The sequence below is a fragment of the Urocitellus parryii genome, chromosome 3 (assembly GCF_045843805.1).
Source record: "Urocitellus parryii isolate mUroPar1 chromosome 3, mUroPar1.hap1, whole genome shotgun sequence".
Lineage (NCBI taxonomy): Eukaryota > Metazoa > Chordata > Mammalia > Rodentia > Sciuridae > Urocitellus > Urocitellus parryii.
This window is the reverse complement of record NC_135533.1, coordinates 204527190-204547534: the sequence shown is the minus strand read 5'-3', so window position 1 is coordinate 204547534 and position 20345 is coordinate 204527190. Positions and strand designations below refer to the sequence as shown.

The 20345-nt window shown below is 57.3% G+C and overlaps 1 protein-coding gene across 1 annotated transcript; it reads left to right on the top strand.

The window, feature by feature from the left end:
- The first annotated feature begins 961 nt into the window (after positions 1-961).
- Map1s (microtubule associated protein 1S) lies at positions 962-11474 on the top strand. Its single transcript, XM_026390049.2, has 7 exons — positions 962-1082; positions 2338-2439; positions 3864-3946; positions 4995-5135; positions 5617-7969; positions 10297-10532; positions 11239-11474. The coding sequence occupies exons 1-7, from the start codon at positions 968-970 to the stop codon at positions 11392-11394; spliced, it is 3186 nt and encodes a 1061-aa protein (XP_026245834.1). The 5' UTR covers positions 962-967; the 3' UTR covers positions 11395-11474.
- Positions 11475-20345: the final 8871 nt, after the last annotated feature.

The window sequence follows — 20345 nt, the reverse complement described above, 5'->3', positions numbered from 1 at the left end:
GGGTTAAGGGTACCAAAGGGAAACACCCAGGGGGTCCCTGCCAAAGACTACATCTGGAGTCACACCGCTTGGGTTCAGATCTGCTGTAACGCACACAGGCCTGGTGACGTCTGCCCTCCAGACTTCGGTGTGCTCTCCTTTCCTCTAAAAAATGACAATAACAGTGTCTGGCTCATAGCTTTGTGTATGTCCTCCATGAGCTAATCAAGTAAAATGCCTGTCACCTAGTAGGTTCAGAGTAAATGTGTGGCAGTGCTCCAGCCCAGAGTGCTCTGGATGAAACCCAAACACAAACGAACTTACTTGCCTATGTCTAAAACTGAGCTTATACTTTAACTGCTGCCTCCCTTGCTCTTGCCTGTACCTGGCAAACTCCTATACATCCCTCCAAGCTCCACCTACAAGAAACATTTCTCCTTCCTATTCAAATTCCAGCTAGGAAGCTATGAGCATTCATCTACAGCTGGTTCTGACTGGGCTCACTGTGATTGGAGCTCCGCCCCAGCAGAAATTCTGATCCACAGGTAGTCGGCTTCTGGTCAAAGCTTATTTTAGTTTTGTTTTATTAAGCCCAGGACCTTGTGCATGCTAGGCAAGTGCTCCACCACTGTGCAACATCCCAGCCCTTTCTTCTGTTTGTAAATTTTGAGACAGGGTCTTTCCAAGTGCTGGGCTGGCTTCAAGCTTGCAATCCTCCTGCCTCGGCCTCCGGAAAAGCTTGCTAAATGAATGAATGAATAAACAAATAAATGGTTATTTGGGAGGAGCATACCAAAGCGGAGACCTGAGTGTGCGCCAAACCTTTCAACACTCGCACCCCAGACTCTCCTGGACCTCGAAGGGCCTGGAGGGGGCTAACAAAGGGGGGAGAGGGAGCTTCCGGGAGGGTCTTCAGCCCTTCCGGTGCGGCCCCTTTAAGGGGCGGGGCCAGCGGGGCGGGCACCCAGAGCGTCAGGGCGGCGCGAAGATGGCGGCAGCGGTGCCCGTGGCGGCCGAGGTGCCGAGCTCGTTGCTGCTGGTGGTGGGCGGCGAGTGCGGCTGCCCGGGGCTGCTGGCCTACGTCCTGGAGGAGCTCGAACGAGGTCGGGCCGGCCGGCGGCGCGGGAGCCGGGAAGGCGGGCGCGGCCGCGGTCTCCTCCCGGGGCCGGGGGTGGGGCGGCTCGGCCTGCAGCCGGGCGGGGGCGGCGGGGTCCCGGCGGGGTCCGGGGCGCGGGGCTCCCCCTCCTGCCGGGCGCGTGGCGCGGGCTTTGGCGGGGCAGCCGAGGGCGCCCGGGGAGGAAGCGGCGCCTGGGCCTGGCTGCCCCGCCCAGCCTGGGTGCGGACCGCGGAGGGGACGCGGCCCTTGGTTTCGGGACCCGCTGGATTGGGCAACCCCTCGGCTTCCTGCTCCGAGGAAGAGGCCGGGTCGCCGCGGGTCCCTGGGTCTCTGCAGCCTCGACGTGCTGGAGGGAGGGCCTGCAGCCTCGGGGCTCGCTTTCTTTCGCTATCCGAAGACCAGCTAATTGGGGTGTGGGTGGGTGCGGCCTTCCCTGGGCGATTTGGCACTTGGGGAGGTGACTCACAGGTGCACCTGCAAGGTTCACCTGCAGCTACTTGGCACGGTAGGATGGACTTGGCGTGCTGACCCCGTGGGTCAGGAGAAGGTTCACATCCCATTGGTCGGAGCTCGCAGGCCTGTGTCCCTTCTCTGCAAAATGGGGCCTGCGCACGCAGCTCAGTTTCTGTGCTTGGAGGATGTTCCCTGAGCACCTGCTGTGTGCCAGGCTTTCAGGCACTGGGACCCGGCCTGGATGGTGGACAGGCCCAGCCATGACTTCATGGGGCTCATGCTGTCCTGTGGGGATGGACCCAGGAGAATGAGGAGATGAACAAGTTTAAGTTCCCATGGTGTCTCAAGTACACCAGGTGGGAATGGCTGAAAGGACAGCCACTGTTGGCACCTAAAGGTTATACACAGGGAAGGGCCACTGGACAGCGGCAACAGGTGGAGAGGCAGGGGGACGGGCTTCCAGGCTGTGGGAACAACTGGTGACAAGGTCCAGGGTGGACCCAACCTGGCTGGCATGGAAGAGGAGCAGTGAGGAGGGGGAGAGGGAGAAATGAGATCACCATCCAGAAAGTGGGCACCCTCGTCGCTGATATCCTGGGTTACTGTCCACGTTCGTCCTGGGCGGGTCTCCACTCAGATGCCTCATCTGTAGGTCTTAAGTGGTTCTGAGTCTCCAGGCTTTGATGATTGAGAAGGGGAAGGGGGCTAGCACAGCCATCGACTGTCAGGTGCTAGTTTCTGGGAGCTGGGTGGCCAGGCTGAACTGCCTCCATGCCCACCCCAACCAGGTGTCCGGTCCTGGGACATTGATCCTAGAGTCTGCAGCCTGGATGAACAGCTCAAGATCTTCGTGTCCCGGCACTCAGCCACCTTCTCCAGCATCGTGAAAGGTGAGATTGGGTCTCTTGTTCACCAGGCAAGTGCCCGAAGAATGCCAGTCGGGAGGTAGGGTGCAGCTGTTTAAAAAAAACAAAACCAAACAGAGGAGTAATCCAGACCAGGCCTGCCAATGGCTGAGCCAGGCAGCCCTGACTCCAGGCCTCAGCAACCCAAAGACAGGACCTAGTGGTTTTGTCTCCATTTACCAGAGGAGACCATGGTGTTGTGGGCAGGGTGGCCAGAAGACTCCAAGGGTGAGGCTTTCGGAATGAGAACTGCTGAGGTTGGAGTGTGGGTAGGAAGGGTTCGGAGTCACTGGGCAGGTCTGGGAGGCTGGAGTGCGGAGGGTCTGAGTCTGGATGGCAGCCGTGGCCTGGACACAGTGGGCATTCTACTACTACCAACGTAGTGAGGGAGCTAAGGAGAGAGATTCACCTGGCACAAGGCTCTTTGGGGATTCTGGGGTGACCTAAGGTGAACAGACCAGCCCCTGGTGGGACTTGGGTATTGACTACTGTCCCTGCCTGGGCTGGCCTGTTGAGTCACCTCCTGACTGCTAGAGGAAGGGAAGGAAATGTCCCTCGTCTCATTGTCCCAGCAGGTCCTGGTGGCTTCCTGACCCTTCGTGCGGGGGGGGGGGGGGGGCTGGAAATCCTGTCTGCACTGTGTGACCTCAATGACCACTTCCGCTCTATGCCTTAATCTCCCCCCTGAATGGGGCAATATCTGTGACAGCATGATAAGGGTTTACAGAGCTAGAGGGTCATTGGCTCTACAGACTCAAGGCCTGTGCTTTATGTTCAAACACATCTGGGCTGGGCACCGTGACACACACCTGTAATCCCAGTGGCTCTGCAGGCTGAGGCAGGAGGTTCCTAAGTTCAAATCAGCCTCACCAATTTAGGCCTTCTCTCAAAATAAAAAATTAAAAGTACTGGGGATGTGCCTTAGTAGTGTAACACCCCTGGGTTCAACCCCTGGTACCAAAAATTAAAATAAATCAAAACACATCTGGGCTCTGGGGAACCCTCCAGGGTTGGGATCACAGAAGCAGCTCCACTCCCCTCCCTTCTTGCACCCGGCTCTGTTCTGCTTCTGGGTCATTGCCCATGTTGTACCCTCTCCTGGGCATGTCCTTGATGGCCCTCCTTGGACTTGGGCTCCTTGGCTATAAACTGGAGGCGATGGTGGCTTTCCCCACTGGGTTACAGCTGCCCATCAGGCCCAGTGCACATGGGCCTCTTGCCCGTTTCCAGGATGACCTCCTTGGGTTTCCTGGTCTCCCTTCATCCTGACCCACAGCCCTACCGTGTCCCATGTGACCCCTGGGTGTGTTCCCTGGGGATCGAGGTACCTGAAGGCCATGCAGGGAGGCAGGATTTAACTCCAGGACAGCCTGACACTGAGTGGGTGGCCTGGCTTGATCCCCTCCCAGGCCAGCGGAGCCTGCACCACCGTGGAGACACCCTGGAGACGCTGGTCCTCCTGAACCCCTCAGACAAGTCCCTTTGTGATGAGGTAGGGAGCAGGCGACCTCCTGGAGGGAGTGGGTTGCTGGGGGTTGCTGGGGCTGCTGTCCCTCCCCTCATCCTGTGCCCGTGTCCATGCCGCACAGCCCTCTCCACACACAGGCACCCTCTCAGGGTCCAGCTCAGCTCACTGCCTCCTCCAGGGCGGGAGCAGGGGAGGCTGGGGTTTGGGAGGAAGGGGAGTGGGTCAGGATTCCCAGCCCTGGTCCCAGAGCAGCAGAGGCCTGGGTGGGGGAGGGCAAGTCCTGCATGATGTCTTTGTCCTGTGAGTTCCCTCCAGCTGGGCCCCGCAGTTGTCTGACATGACTTAGTAATACTCCTGGCCTGTGTGTGTCTGCATCCCTCTCCCAACTGCATGTCAGAACCATGAACAGTACAGAGCCCGGGGGCACCCTGCTAGAGACCATCTTACAAGCTGATTCCTTTCATCAAAAATGTGCTCCTTTGGGGGCTGGGGTTGTGCCTCAGCAGTAGAGCGCTCCTCTAGCACATGCGAGGCCCTGGGTTCGATCCTTAGCACCACATAAAAATAAATAAATCAAATAAAAGTATTATCTCCAACTACTTCTAAAAAATAAATGTTTTAAAAAAGAAATGTTCTTGGGGGCTGGGATTGTGGCTCAGAGGTAGAGCGCTCGCCTAGCATGCGTGAGGCACTGGGTTCGATCCTCAGCACCACATAAAAATAAAAGGAATAGTGTCTACCTACAACTAAAAAAATAAATGTTTAAAAAAAAGTTCTCTTTTGCTCCCTTAAGGGACTCTGAGACTGGAGGAGCCAGAGCCAGATGCAGATAGCCGGCAGCCTGTCATTTCAGAGCTGGGCTGGGGGGGGGGGAGGGGGGCTCCCAGGGGGTGGGGCCTGAGAGTCCAGCCTTGTAGGAGGAGCTGGAGCTTGCCAGGGACAGGGCCACTCCTCCTCCCAGCCGCAGTCAGCCTGCCTGTGGGTTGGGGCTGAGAAGTTGAGTAGCGACCTGTGGACCGGGCGGGTGCTGGCCACATTGCTGCATAGAAAGGACCTTTAATGCTTGTCCCAGCTCCGGAACCTCCTGCTGGATCCTGCCCCTCACAAGCTGCTGGTACTGGCCGGGCCCTGCCTAGAGGAGACCGGGGAACTTCTGCTTCAGACAGGGGGCTTCTCGCCCCACCACTTCCTCCAGGTCCTGGGGGACAAAGAGGTAAGCTGCCCCCTTGCCATCCTGACTTGTCCCTATGGGGCTACAGGGCCCCAGTGCCCTCCTGCCTGACCCATCTCCCCTCCTATAGGACTACCTGTGTGCACCTTGTGGCCAGGGAGTGGTGCCACCTTCTGGGACAGGCTGTGGTGTGAGGCTGGGCCTGGCACTCAGCAGGTATCCCAGAGGCCTGTTGCAGGGCCCCAGATTTCAGGTCCAGCTAGGATAGACCCGATAGGGTCCTTTCTGGAGCCCCGGGTCGGGGTGGGGTCAATGGGCCACAAGCGCTGGCCGCTCGCTGTTCACACCGTAGTGAGTGACCTGAAGATGGTGGGAAAAGGCACCTAGGTAGGGTGGGCCTGAGGGGAGCAGCTGCAGGGCGGGGGACCCTCCTGGCCCCAGGAGGCGGGGCTTGGTGTTCTCTGGGTTTCCGTGGGCCTGGCTGTTGCCTGCTCCAGCTCGCCCTTACCCGCTGCCCCTGCAGATCCATGACACCCTGGCCTCCTCGCCTCCACCCGCAGACCTGCCCACACTCACCATCACCTGCCCGACCTTTGGAGACTGGGCGCGGCTGGCCCCCGATGTGCCCAACCTGCAGGGCCCGCTCCGGCTGCAGCTGCGGCTAAACCCCCCTGTGCGGCTGCCGGCTGCCGAGGGCCTGCGGGAGTTCCTGGAGTACGTGGCCGAGTCCTTGGAGCTGCCGTCCCCCTTTGAGCTGCTGGAGCCACCGTCCTCTGGGGGCTTCCTCAGGCTCCCGCGGCCCTGCTGCTACATCTTCCCGGGAGGCCTGGGGGATGCCGCCTTCTTTGCCGTCAACGGCTTCACCATGTTGGTCAACGGTGGCTCAAACCCCAAGTCCAGCTTTTGGAAGCTGGTGCGGCACCTGGACCGTGTGGACGCTGTGCTGGTGACGCACGCGGGTGCCGATAGCCTCCCAGGCCTTAACAGTCTGCTGCGACGCAAGCTGGCTGAGCGTCACGAGGTGGCCACGGCTGGCGGGGGCTCCTGGGATGACAGGCTGCGCCGCCTCATCTCCCCCAACCTGGGGGTCGTGTTCCTCAACGCCCGCGAGGCCGTGTCGCGGCTGATGCGCGGTGAGGATGAGGCGGAGCTGGCGCTGAGCCTCCTGGCCCAGCTGGGCATCACGCCCCTGCCCCTGAGCCGCGGGCCACTGCCCGCCAAGCCCACGGTGCTCCTGGAGAAGATGGGCGTGGGCCGCCTGGACATGTACGTGCTGCACCCGCCCTCCTCTGGCTCCGACCGCACTCTGGCCTCTGTGTGTGCCCTGCTTGTGTGGCACCCTGCGGGCCCTGCCGACAAGGTGGTGCGTGTTCTCTTCCCGGGCTGCACGCCGCCCGCTCGCCTCCTGGACGGGCTAGTCCGACTGCAGCATCTGGGTTTCCTGCGGGAGCCCGTGGTGACCCCCCAGGATCTAGAAGGACCCCGACGAGCTGAAAGCAAGGAGAGCGTGGGCTCCCGGGACAGTTCAAAGAGAGAGAGTCGGACAGGGACAGCCCCCAGACCTGGCCAAGAGCGACCTGGTGCGGCCCGGAAGGAGCCAGTCCGGGCTGAGCCCCCACGAAAGACTGAGAAAGAAGCCAGGCCCTCCCGGGAGGTGAAGAAGGACCCCAAGCCCGTGGCGCCCCGGGCCCAGCCCCGGGAAGTGCGCCGCACAACTAATGCGGCACCCAGCCTCAAGAAGGTGGGCACCCAGGGGGCCCCCAAAGCCCGCAGGGCACCTGCTGTGCCCCAGGCAGGTGCTGTACCCGTGGAGAATGGGCCCTGCAGCCCACCCAGCCCCTCTGCTGCAGCCCGGGGCTCCCCCGCACCCCAGTTGGTGGCCACACCCAGCCTGGGGAGCAGCCTGGAGCTGGGGCTGAGCCCAGCTGGGGAGGAGGGTGGCCGCTTTGAGGACAAAACACTGGAGCTGCTGCTGGCCACGAGCACACCCCGTCCACCCACACCTTCACCCACCGAGAGCCGCCGGAGTCCAGCCGAGGGCAGCGGGCCGCTGTCACTGAGCCCGCTGCGGGGTGGTGAGACTGGGCCCGACGCCTCGCCCACCGTCACCACACCCACCCTGACCACTCCTTCACTGCCTGCCGAGGTGGGCTCCCCGCACTCCACAGAGGTGGACGAGTCCCTCTCCGTGTCCTTTGAGCAAGTGCTGCCACCAGCAGCCTCCAGTGAGGCTGGACTGAGCCTCCCCCTGCGTGGCCCCCGGGCGCGACGCTCTGTGTCCCCGCACGACGTGGACCTGTGCCTGGTGTCACCCTGTGAGTTTGAGCACCGCAAGGCTGTGCCCACAGCGCCGGCACCTGCATCCCCCGGCAGCTCCAATGACAGTAGTGCCCGGTCCCAGGAGCGGGCAGGGGCCCCCGGGGCCGAAGAGACGCCACCCACGTCCGTCAGCGAGTCTCTGCCAACGCTGTCTGACTCAGACCCCCTGCCTGCTGCTTCCGGGGCCGTGGACTCAGACGATGACACGGTGGGCTTTGGGGTCCCTCGCCATGACCCACTGCCTGAACCCCTCAAAGTCCCCCTGCCACTGCCGGACCCGCCCAGCATCTGCATGGTGGACCCCGAGATGCTGCCCCCCAAGTCCACCCGGCAGAACGAGAACCCTGGCCGCACCCGGAAGCCCCCGGCCCGGCCCAGCTCTGGCACGGCCGCCCCCAAGTCCACAGCAGCTGCCACCGCCAGAAGCAAGGGGCTGGCCAGTGGGGAGCGGGCAGGCCGACCCCTCAGCGCCCGGAGTGAGCCCATGGACAAGGGAGGCCGCGCATCCCTGATCAGAAAGTCCTCCGTCACCAAGACTGCCACTCAAGGCGCATCTGGTGAGTACCTGGGGCTGAAGCCCTGTGCTGAGCTGACTGAGCGCAGCCCTCTTGTGCCTGCGGGCTCTGGGCTTTCAGCCACTTCCCACTCTCGGGGGCTCAGTTTCTCCTGGAAAAGAAAAACTTGGCCCTCACTGTTGAGGCACCTCCCATGCCTCAGTAGGAGCGTCCGTCAGCAGGAGCACAGGCCTGTGGTTCCAGCAGCTCAGGAGGCTGAGGCAGGAGGATTTCGAGTTGGAGGCCAGGCTGGGCAACTTGGTGAGACCTCATCTCAGAATTAAGAAGGGCAGGGGCTGTGGCTCAGCGGCGGAGCACTTCTGGGTTCAACCCCTGGTTCCGCAGAGTGCTGTTAGCAGGTCTGGTGTCGTGGCTTCTCTAGTGGCCACAATAAGTAAAAAGACAGACTCAAACTTGTTTTCTTATTGTATGGTTCCAGACACAGAACCAGGGCCTCTCACATGCTGGGGAGTGCTCTACCCCTGGCTGCACCCAGGCCTGGGGAAGTCGGTTTAATAGGGCTCACCCCCTCGGGCACGGGTCCTGCAGCCGCGGTTTCAATTAGAACGGGCCAGAAATATTTGTTAAAAAGAAAAATCCACCTGTACTGGAAATGTGCCGTGTGGGGGGGCGGGGGGAGAGGGAGGGACGGAGAGACATGGGGTCTTGCTGCGCTACCCAGGCTGGTCTCACGCTCCTGGGCTCAGGTGATCCTCCTGCCACTGCCCCCCAGTAGCTGGCCCTGAAGGCATGTGCCAGAGCGTCTCAGTTGTCATAGTCACAGCATCACATTTCCTTTGGATCTGTTTTCTGGGAATCACTCAGGTGACGTGCAGCCTGCAGGACGCGGGCGGGCTCTGCGCAGGCGCTGGTCCATTTTACAGGAGGACTTGATCCGTGGAGTTTGGTGTCCCGGGGTCCTGGACTGATCCCCTGTGGGTACTGAGGGGCGAGCAGAGTGTATTTTACTGGGCCCGTTTGTGTCAGGGTCCCTGTCTTAGTCACCTTTTTCCACTGCTGTGACTAAAAGGCCTCATGGCGCAGGGCTGTGGCCGAGGGGCCGGCCCCGTTCCCGTTCCGCCAGGCCAGCCGGTCGGATTGACTCGCTGATGAGGTGAAGGCACCCTCAACCCAGTTACTCCACCCCTGAGCCATGTTGCTTTAGGGGTCATCCAGGCCGCCTCCAGTCCACAGTGGCCGAGGGCTCTGCCCGTGGCTGTGCCCGTGTCTACCTTCAGTCAGGGCTTCTCCGCGTGCCTCTGTCGTGCTGTTGGAAACCGGGTGTTTGAATTGAATGACGTGGTCATTCTGGAACGCAGTTCTGTCCCGGGGCCTGCCGTGGCCGTGTCAGTGTCGGACATCTCTGGACCCAGGATTGGCCTGAGCTGTAAATTTAAGGTCTGGTCTTTCCAGAGACCGTGACTTTCCTGTGCCTGCATGGTGGCTTTCTAACTCCCTGTGGTGGGGTTGCTTGTGACAGTCCTACTCCTTAACTGTCGGCTCCCTAAGAGAAGAAATGGACACCAGGGACAGGAGGGGCCAGGCTTGCTCTCCACCTGGGTCCCTACCCAGGGCACATCTCCAGTGACCTGCCACTTCCCAACTGGCTCCACCTTGTGCGGTCCCACGGCCCTCATGTTGCCATGCATAGCTCAGGCTCCCAACACGCGAGCCTTCAGGGGACAGAGCAGAGACCCCACTTGCACGCTGGGCTCAGCCAGAAGAGGTGCATTCCCACCTTTGCAGGCGGGTCTCGTCCCAACCCCGGGCTCACTGAGCTGTCCCCGCCCCACACCCGCTCTGCACCCCGCAAGGCCAGACCGGCCTCCACAGAAACTTGCCTACCACAGCTGGCGGCTGCTGGCCCCGCCAAGAGCCGTGGCCTGCCCACCTCCCCACGTCCCTCCTGCTGCCCATGGTCCCCCTTCTTTTTGTCATCCAGCCTCTGCCCCGTCCCAGACAGCCCCCTCCTGCCAACCACAGCCATGCAGGCGCTCTGGCCTAGGCTCAGGATCCTTGCCGTCGCACAAGGGACTCCAAGGCTCGGGGCAGGGCTGCTGCTGCCCAGAGTTGGGGACCTTGGTCACTCTGCAAATGCCCAGCAACACTCCCTGGGGGCCACACCTGAGCTGGGCAGCCTGAGTGATCCCAGATGCCCAGGGGCGCCAGGCAGGCTTCCCGTTGCCGGGTCCAGCTGTGTCTGTCGGTCAGGCGACCGTCTGCTGGCCTGGTGCTGTGGGCAAGGTCCCCATCTGGGACTCTCCGGGCTCTGGGTTTGATCCCTCCTCAGTCACCAGAGCTCGCCACTGACCTGTCCCTCCTTCCCACAGGGGCAGCTGGCAGCCGGCCAGGCAGGCCAGCCACCCCGCCCGGCTCCCCTGTCTACCTGGACCTGGCCTACCTGCCCAGCGGGAGCAGCGCCCGCCTAGTGGATGAGGAGTTCTTCCGGCGCGTGCGCGCGCTCTGCTACGTCATCAGCGGCCAAGACCAGCGCAAGGAGGAGGGCATGCGTGCTGTCCTGGACGCCCTGCTGGCCAGCAAGCAGCAGTGGGACCGGGACCTCCAGGTGCGTGCCTCCAGGACCTCAGATTGTCCTGGTGACGGTGAACACCCTCAGTCTGTGGGGGCAGACCTGCTCCACTCCCAGTCCCTGGAGGTCAGCAGGGTTCAAAGGGACCACGCTGTGTCCCTGAGGTTAGACGGGGATGAGGGCAAGTAGGAGTCCATCTGCTCCACCCGAGATGGCCCCTCAGACTCTGCTCCCATGTGGTCACCTGGGGTGGGGCACAGGCCTGAGTGAGCTCAGCCTCTGTCCTGGCACCCTGGCACCCTGGTGATAACCAGCGGAGTGGGGGAGGGGCTGTGCAGGGCCCTGCAGCTAGACCCGGCCATGGGGCTGGGGTCACCCCCAAAGTCTGAGGGTGTCTGTATGGGGACAGTGCATGCACAATGTCACACTGAGCAGCCAGGCATGTGGCCCTGTTGCTCTAGCAGCTTCTAGGAGCCTCTTAGGCAGAGGGCACAGCTGGCAGGAGGGAATTGCAGGGCCTGGGGGTGGGGGCAGGTGTGGCAGAAGGGCTGAGCAGAGCTGAGGGCTGCGGCGCCCAGAGGGTCCATGGGTGCTAAGAGAAGGGGCCTGAGGACAGGCTGGCCTCTGAGAACGGTCAGCCACAAGGCCAGATGGTCTTGAATGCCGGGAAAGGCAGGAGCTCGGGGGCTGGGCCTGAAGGGCAAGGGCACCCCATCACCTGTGGTCCGTCTCCTGCCCCCAGGTGACCTTGATCCCCACCTTCGACTCAGTGGCGATGCACAAGTGGTACGAGGAGACACACGCCCGGCACCAGGCGCTGGGCATCACCGTGCTGGGCAGCAACAGCATGGTGTCCATGCAGGACGAGGCCTTCCCGGCCTGCAAGGTGGAGTTCTAGCCCCGTCCCCAGCACCTCTGCACTCCCCCAGTTAGCCTCTGTCCTGAAAGTGACCTGCACCAGAAATAAACCACTAACCCTGCTCAGCTGTGGCCTCCGCTCTGTCTGGCGAGGGGAGACTCAGCGGGACCCAGGCTGTGTCAGACTCAGTGGCCTCGCGTGGAGCACAGGTGGGACCCAGGCCCAGGGAGGAGCCCCTCGTGGTGCATAATCAGCTGCCCAGGGGTGCTCACAACAGAGCCCTGTCTCCAGCCAGCAACCGCCAGGGAGAGCGTGAGGGAGCAGGCATATCCCAGGGAGTCCCCCTCTACTCCCGGGGTCACTTCCTGAGGCTCAGGAGACTGAGGCAGGAGACTGAGGCCAGGTTCAAGGCCAGCCTGGGCAACTTGGACTCTCCCAAAATAGAAAGGGCTGGGCAGGTAGCTCAGTATGTTCCATCCCAACCCCAAAACAAAATGCCGTCCACACTGGCCGACTGGCCACCCAGGAAATGCATCCAGATCCTAACCCCGTGCCGGGCTGGCCGCCCTGGCTGAAAGAGGAGCCGTGGTAGATGAGATTAGTTGGAGGACCTCAAGACGGGATCATCTTGGATTATCCCAGTCAGCTCAAAATCCAATAACAAGTGGCCCCGGGAGACACACACGAGGTGACAGACACAGTGGAAGACGACCCTGTGAAGGTGGTGGCAGTGTGCTGGCCTAGGTGCTCCGCGCCCTGGGTCCAGCCCCAGCACAGCAGGAAACAAAAAGCCCTGGACCTCGGCCGGGAGTTGGCAGAGGAGAGGCTTATCCACCCCACAGTCTGGAGGCCAAGGGCCTCACCTGGCGAAGGTGTGTGCCCGAGGTCACATGGTGACACCCAGAGGAGGCAGAGTGAGCCCAGAAAGTCTTGTTCTATAACAACCTACTTTCTTGGGGGCCCTGAAGACCCAACCTGTCCCCTCAAGGCAACACCCTTAGAAGGTGGTGGCCCGTGACCCAGCGCCTCCCCCAGGCCCCACCTCAAAGTTCCCTTCCCTGCTCAGTATGGCTCACGGGGCCCAGGCTCCCAGTCAGGGATCTTTGGGGGACACCTCGTATCCATGTGGCAGTGCTGGCCTGGGTCCCTGGGTCCCTGGGGACTGCAGAGCTGTGGGGTGTGGCTTTCTCCCTCCAGCTGTGTCAGCGTTGGCACCTGGAGCTTCTCCAACAGAGCAAGTCCAAGTGGCCTCGGGACTGACATTTCTCACGCTCCAGGCTGAAGCTGCTCCTGACTCAGAGTCAGGGCTCTTCCTGGTGCGCGGATGGTCACCCTCTTGCTGGTGACCCCACCCTTAGAACCTCACTTAACCTTAAAGAGCCCCCAAAGACCTTTCTCCTAGGTGCCCCCCCAGGGCCAGGGAGGCTTTCTGTAGGGATCTGCTGAGCATTTTGTCCCCCAAAGCTGCCCGGTGGCACTGAGCCGCGTCCCCAGCCCATTTCCACTTTTTGTTTTGAGACCGGGTCTGGCTAAGTTGCTGGCCTGAAACTTGCCGTGTCCTGCCTCCCGCTCCTGGGTGGCTGGGATCACAGTAGCCTTTGGTCATTAAGACCCGGAGTTCAGAGTCGCCCTGGCAGGCGGGGAGGTCTCCCCAGAGGGTAGTTATGGGTGGGAGCCCCCAGTGGGATCTGCTCTCTAGCCGTGCTCATGGGCATATTGGGGCTTTAAGTGGCCCCAGGGCAGCTGGTGACGAAGGATAGCTGGAGGGAGGAGCCCAGGGATGCTCATGGCCTTGCACCTGGAGGTCAAGAGAGTGGCGCCCCGTCAGCAGGACCAGTGTGCAGCTGGCCCAGGAGGACCTCAGGAGTCCAAGGAGGGGCCCAGGGCCCCAGCGGCCAGCAGGCATGCTGGCCAGGAGTTGCGGGGCAGCTGGAAACCTGGCGCAACCTGGTCACTGCTCACTTCCGGCACGCTCCTGTCTCCTCGCAGGGGTCCTGGGAAAGGGGACAGACAGACAGACTCCCACTCGCCCGGCCCCTGTGGCCTGGCTGGAAGGTCATGGCCTTTCTTGGTTGTCACGGCAGAAGGTTAGACTTGAGGTCCCACTGACACATGAAGCCAGATTGTCCAGATTGGTCACCGTAGCCAAACTGTCAAGTGACCTGGCCACCTCCTTGTCATGGAGATTTCCCGATAGAAACACATTTTTTTTTCTAATTCACTGTGAATTTCACCTCTTGGGTGTTTGTCTTTTTCATTTACGTGGAATTCTTCTTCTCAATGAGAAACTGAACTTTGGTGTGGTGCGTGTTTTCAGTTTTGTTTATGGACAGTTTACATGGTCTCCAAACCACAGGCTCTATTCCAAACCACAGGCTCTATTTATTGATCACTTATTTTCCTTTGTGATACGGGATGGGACCCAGGCAGGGCCACACGTTAGGCAGCCACCCCGGAGCCACCGCACCCCCAGCCCCGTGATCTTTAGATGTCCCTGTGTTTGAGAGGCACACGTTTCCCACGCTTCGTTGTGGTGGTGGTGATTCTGTCTGTGACCTCAGTTTTCACTTTTATCCATTTAGGGCTTATTTGGGGATGAAGGGAAGGGCAGGAGGTGTCTCATCCCCAAGGGACACCCAGTTACCACATGCTGTGTACAGAGTTGAATGTCCCCTCCTCCAGTAAGGTCTGTGTGTCACTGTCTGTTTCTAAATTGGCTCTATTCATCACCCACCTCTGGGTGTCCTTGTTGTTTTATTTTTTTTTTTTAGAATTTTAATATTTATTTTTCAGTTTTCGGGGGACACAACATCTTTGTATGTGGTGCTGAGGATCGAACCCGGGCCGCACACATGCCAGGCGAGCGCGCTACCGCTTGAGCCACATCCCCAGCCCCCCCTTGTTGTTGGAACTTTGTGCAGGTTCCTGTCTCAGTGCTGGACCCTGGGGCGCTCTACTACTAAGCTCCATCTCCAGCCCTTTTTATCTATTTAGAGACAGGGTCTTGCTAAGTTGCTGAGGCTGGCTTTGAACTCATGATCCTCCTGCCTCAGCCTCCTGAGCCCCTGGGATTGTAGGTGTGTACCACTGTCCCGGGCTACCATCCTCAGCCCTTTTAAATATTTGTTTCTTGAGACAGGTTGGCCTTGAACTTGTGATCCTCTGCCTCTGCCTCTGAGTAGCAGGTGGGCCACTGCGCCCAGCTGTGTGTCTTAATAGTTCATAAGGCAGGACCTTTTTCTTTAACTTAATTTTTATGGTGCTGGGGATGGAGCTTAAAGCCTGGCACATAGCAAGACAACCACTCTATCCCTGAGCTACACCAGCCTTTGAATTTTATTTATGAAAAAAAAAATTCATAAATCTCCAGCTATTTTCACATACTGATTCGTCCTGGGGGGTTCTAGAATCTCCACAGAGGGGGCCCAAACACATGGATAAGAAGTGCAATAAAGTAACTGGGAGCAGCAATCCAGGCCTGTCATCCCAGTGACTCAGGAGGCTGAGGCAGGAGGATCACAAGCTCAAGGCCAGCCTGGGCCACTTAGTGAGGCCCTATCTCAAAACAAAAATTTTAAAAGGGCTGGGTATAGCTCAGTGGTAGATAAAGCACTCCCTGGGTTCAATCCCTGAAAACAACAAACAAACAAACAAACAAACAGAAAAGCAGAGGAAAAGAGATAATGACTGAGAACTTTCTAGAACAAATTCATATTTAGTAAATCAAAGATCCCAAGCAGGATATATTTAAAAAACACAACTGAGTGGAAGTGCAAAAAAACAGTCAACCAAAAAAGTGAGATTCATAGAACCAAGTCCCCGTCCCCAGCCTGTTGGTGGGAGCAGGGTGGACTGTGCACACCCACAAGCACTCACACCCACTAGCAGAGAGGCCACCCCACAGTGCCTGAAGGAGGAAGCGGGATGAACAGTGGCGGAGGATCTGCCACTGTGACCCCCACCGGGCAACTTCCAGGAAGTTTTTTCAGGTGATGTGAGCAGATGAGCCGCCACATGGAAGGAAACAGCAAAAAAGAAAGAGATACATGAATCCATCCAAACCATCACCTCCACTAATAGGCCATCCTCCTGCTTCAGCCTCCCGAGCAGCTGGGAGGACAGGCCTGGATGCATGCCACTGCCCTAGTTTCCATTGGTAATTATATTGTCCCACATGTAGGGTTAAAAACAACCCAGTTTAGATAACAGGGCCAAATAAGGACAGCCGATGGAAGATGAGGGTCTTAAAATCCTGGTGGTGTTTGTGAGGAGGGTAACATTACTTGGGAGAGCATAGGGGAAATTTTTTTTTGGGGGGGGGTACTGGGGATTGAACCCATGGGTGCTTAACCACTGAGCCACATCCCCAGTCCTTTTTACATTTTGTTTAGAGACAGGGTCTTGCTGAGTTACTTAGGGCCTCACTGAGTTGCTGAGGCTGGCTTTGAACTCAGAACTTCTTACCTCAGCCTGAAGAGCCTCTGGGATTACAGGCATGCACCACCGTGCCCAGCTAAAAATTTTACAGTAAATAGTAGGAGAATATAACTACTCTTTACCTTCCACATTAATTGATGGGTGAAAATTAGAATGTAAAAAAAAATATTGAAAATAAGGTCCATAGGGAAGAAGAGCTCAAAAGAAGAATGAAATTTCTTAAAACTTGCCAGTAATTACACTAAACATAAATGGACAAAAAACTTCAAAGGCAAAATACTCAGGATTTTTTTTTATGGTTTAAATTCAAGGGTTATGTGATTTACAAAAAACATGTAAATATAAAGATACTGAAAACTTGAAAGTAAAGGATAAGAAAAAATTAACTTGGTGAATCCTAAAAACTAAGAAAATTAAAGCTGATATAGCCAAACAAATAGTTATTGCTGTGGACTAGCATGTGTCCCCAAAGGTCATATTGTTGATACTCTGCAATCCCAAATAGGACTGTATTTGAAGATGGGGCTTGTGTGTGGTGCTGGGAGGGAACCCAGGGCCTCAGGCATGCTAGCAAGCACTCCACTGCCGAGCTTCACTGCCCCACCTCTGAGATGGGGCTTTTAGGAAATAATTAAGTTTAAATGAAGTCAAAAGGTTGGGATTCTAACCAGCAGTATTGATGACCATACAAGAAAAGGAAGACAGAAATTGCTGTCATTATTCATGTCCATTCAACAAGGGATACACCAGATGAGAACACAGGGAGAAGGTAGAAAGCTAGCCAGGTAGAGAGCCTTTACCCCAATGCAGCATGCTCTTGGACTCTCAGCCTTCAGTACTGTGAGAAAATAAATTTCTCTTGTTTAAGATACCCAGTATCTAGAATGTTCTTATGGCAGTCAAGCTATTAGTTATATTTTTGATGTATTACTAGAAATAAGGAATGTCAGAGCTTTGATTTCCAAGGAGATAAAATAGTTCAAATTTATATGCACCTAGTAATGGAACTTCAAAATATAAAGAAAGTTAAAGATCAGGAGAGGGGATCATAGTTTCTCTTTTTTAAATGTATTTTTAGATTTTTAACATTGAAGTACCCTTACATTCCTAGAAAGACCTCAACTTTGATTGTAGTTTGAAGCTGTAGGTCTGGGCTTCCACCCTTCTGTCTGGTGACTTAACTCAGCAGTGGGGCATCAAGAAGAATTCACCACCTGGGGGGTGGTGACCCACGCCTGTCATCCCAGGGGCTCAGGAGGCTGAGGCAGGAGATTCATGAGTTCAAAGCCAGCCTCAGCAAAAGTGAGGTACTAAGCAACTGAGCGAGACCCTGTCTCTAAATAAAATACAAAATAGGGCTGGGGTTGTCTCAGTGGTCCAGTGCCCCTGAGTTCAATCCCCAGTAGCCCCGCCCCCCCCCCAAATCCACCACCAAGAACATCGCAGAGGTCGCGGCAGGGAGAGGGGCGGAGTGTCAGCTCCCAAGGAAACTGGAGAATTGACACATCTTTTGCTCTCATTTCATTGACCAAGGCAAGTCACATAACCCTAACTTCAGGGACCCTGAGCCCCCTTCACTGTAACTAGCAGAAGAAAATCACGGGAGTAAAAATCACCCCTAACTTCTAATAATTTCCCCCCAAGAGGTCATTTTTGTCCTGAACAACAGCAAACTTTCTGTGATGAGCCAGAAAGCCACTTTGTGGGCATTGCAGCCACCGCAGTCTGTTGAGACCACTAAATGGCACCATTGGAGCTGAACCAACCAATGGTCCCCTGTGTTCTAATAAAACTTTATTTACAAAGAGGGCATGAGCTGGATTTGGCCTGTGGGCTGTGGATGGCCAAACCGGGGAGACCCACCCCTGCCTCCCAATCCCTTCTCTCTCCTCTTCCTGTCCCTCCGCCCCCTGGTCTCTTCCTCTCTTCCCACCCCACAGTCCCTCCTGACAGCGGACAGCCCAGCCCAGCCCCAGCCCCAGCCCAGCCCGCCTCTGCAGCAGCTGGTGCTAAAAATATCCTGGCTGCTGCCAAAGCCCGCGAGACCCTGGAGCTCCAATCGAGCAGGTGGCGGTTGCTCTGGTGTGACCCTGGCGGGGCGCCACCCCCGGAGCCTGCTCAGCCGGAGCGCGCCCCTCCCATCTCCTCCAGGTCGCCTTCCCACCCCGCGGTCTCCCCGGAACCCCAGCACCCGGGCGTGCAAGCCTTCAACCTGGGCTGCTGCCCTCCTGGGGCGGACGGGGCCAGGCAAAGTCGGACACACACCAGGAAGCGACAAGCCTCGAGTGTCCCAGGTGGCCTGGGGTCCCAGGAGGCTTCCCTGGACGCTCCGGAGGGAGCCTCTCCTGGGGCGGGGAGGGGGCCGCCGGGGCCAAGGGCCAAGGGAAGGCCTGAGCTGGTGGAGGAACCAGAGGTCAGCAACCCTGAGGCTGGGGACACGGGGAAGGCTGCATGGTCCCCTTGCCCGGGTGTGGCTTGACATCCTGAACCGCTCTGCACGCCACTGCAGGTTCCTCACTGGTGAAGTGGAAGGTCAAGACTAGGAAGGGGAGGAGGCTAGAGGGAGCCACACTGAGGGCTGGCGGGGAGCCTCCAGCACCCACCCACGGCCAGCCTAGGAGGCACGAGATACTTAGGGCTCTGTCTCTCCCCAGGTGAGTGGAGGTAGTGTCCTCCCTCGCTCTCACCTCAGCGGCCACAAGCAACACCCAGCAGCGCACAGCCTGCTCCTGTCCCCTCGGTTTTGCGTCCCCCTCCAAAGCTCATGTGGAGATTTGACTCCCAAGGGAAGGTGTGAGGTTGGGTGGACTCGTCCAGAGGCCCCTAGGGCGTTCACAGGGGATGCACGGTATTTCTCTAGGGAGTGGGAGAGGCGACTATAAAGCAAGGCAGCCCCTTGTGGGCTATTTAGCAATTAAGTTTATTTTTAAACTGATACATATAAACAAAATTGTACAGATTAATGTGGTTCCATGTAACATTCTGATGCACTGCAGTGTACATTGTGTAAGTCCTGGTGCTGTTCCTTCTGCATGCACCTGTTTCCTCCTGGACTCTCCACCCCAAGTTGAAACAGCACCAAGCCAAGGTGCTGGCACTATGCTCTAAGACTTGCCCTCCTCCAAAACCCAGCCAAGATAAACCACTGTTCTTTATGAATTATCCAGACTCATCCAGGTGTGGTGGCGCATGCCTGTAATCTCACTGATTTGGGAGACTGAGGCAGGAGGATTGCAAGTTCAAGGTCAGCATGGGCAACTTAGCCAGGCCCTCAGCAACATAGTAAGATCCAGTTACAAAATAGAAAATAAAAAGGACTGGGCATGTGGTTTACCGCTAAAGAGCCCCTGGGTTCAGCCACTAGTACCCCTCCAAAAGAATTACCCAGTCTTAGGTATTCTGTTACAGCATCAGAAAACAAATGAAGATGGCCATTCTCCAAAGGCACCAGGGATGCTCTGGGGGAAAAAAGGTGGGTCCTGGGACTAGGGCAGGAAATGTATGCGTCCAGAGCATCTTACAGTGACAGAAATGTAGGATGTGCTAACGGGGGAAAACCAGCAAAGAGAGAAAGTTGAAGGGACATGGAGCCAACCTGAAGAACTCCCAGCAGCCAACTGGAGCAACCTGAGCCACAAAATCAATAGAGTAGGATTGGATTATAATCCAAGTGCGAAATAAATATCCGCAAATCCACACTGATATAAATAATTAAGTAAAGGGGGCGGGGAGAGATGTGTTTCCTGGGTAGAATCCAAGTAATTTTCAGAGCTTCTCAGCGCTCCAAGGAGGTGGCCATAAGCCCCCACTCCTAAGGCAGGGAGGGTGGTGACTTCCTCTCAGCACGGAATGGGGACTGCAGGGTGACTGTTCAGTGAAGAACCCAGACAAACACCACCTCAGCCAGGGGTTCAAGGTCAACACCAGGTGTGAACTGTCATGTCATCAGTGTCCACCTTTGCTACAATGTGACACGAAGGGCACTTCAAGCTGTCATGGTGGCACATGCCTGTAATCCCAGCGACTTGAGAGGCTGAGGCACGAGGATTAGAAGTTCAAGGTCAGCCTCAGCGACTTAGTGAGGCCCTTGGGAGCTGAGTGAGACCCTTGTCTCAAAAGACAGGGGGCATTTCCCCTAGGTGGTTTTCCTCCCCCAAACCCATTATCCCAGTCTAACCAAGAGAAAACCATGTGACAAATCCAGCCAATGAAGGGACAAGGACAGGACACCTGCCCGTTAAAAAAAAAAAAAAAAAAAAAAAAAAAGGAAAGTCTGAGAAACTGTCTCAGTTCATGTGGGATCCTGGGATAGAAAAAGGGACATTCAGAGAAAATGTGGCTGAAGTGTGTGAACTTGGATTAATAATTGTGTCTTTTTTTTTTTTTTTTGGCCTGGGATCAAACCTAAGGACACTTAACCACTGAGCAACATCCCCTTTTACCCCCAATATTTTTAGTTGTAGATGGACCTGATACCTTTACTTATTTATTTACTTATTTTTTTAAAGAGAGTGAGAGAGAGAGAGAGAGAGAGAGAGAGAGAGAGAGAGAAT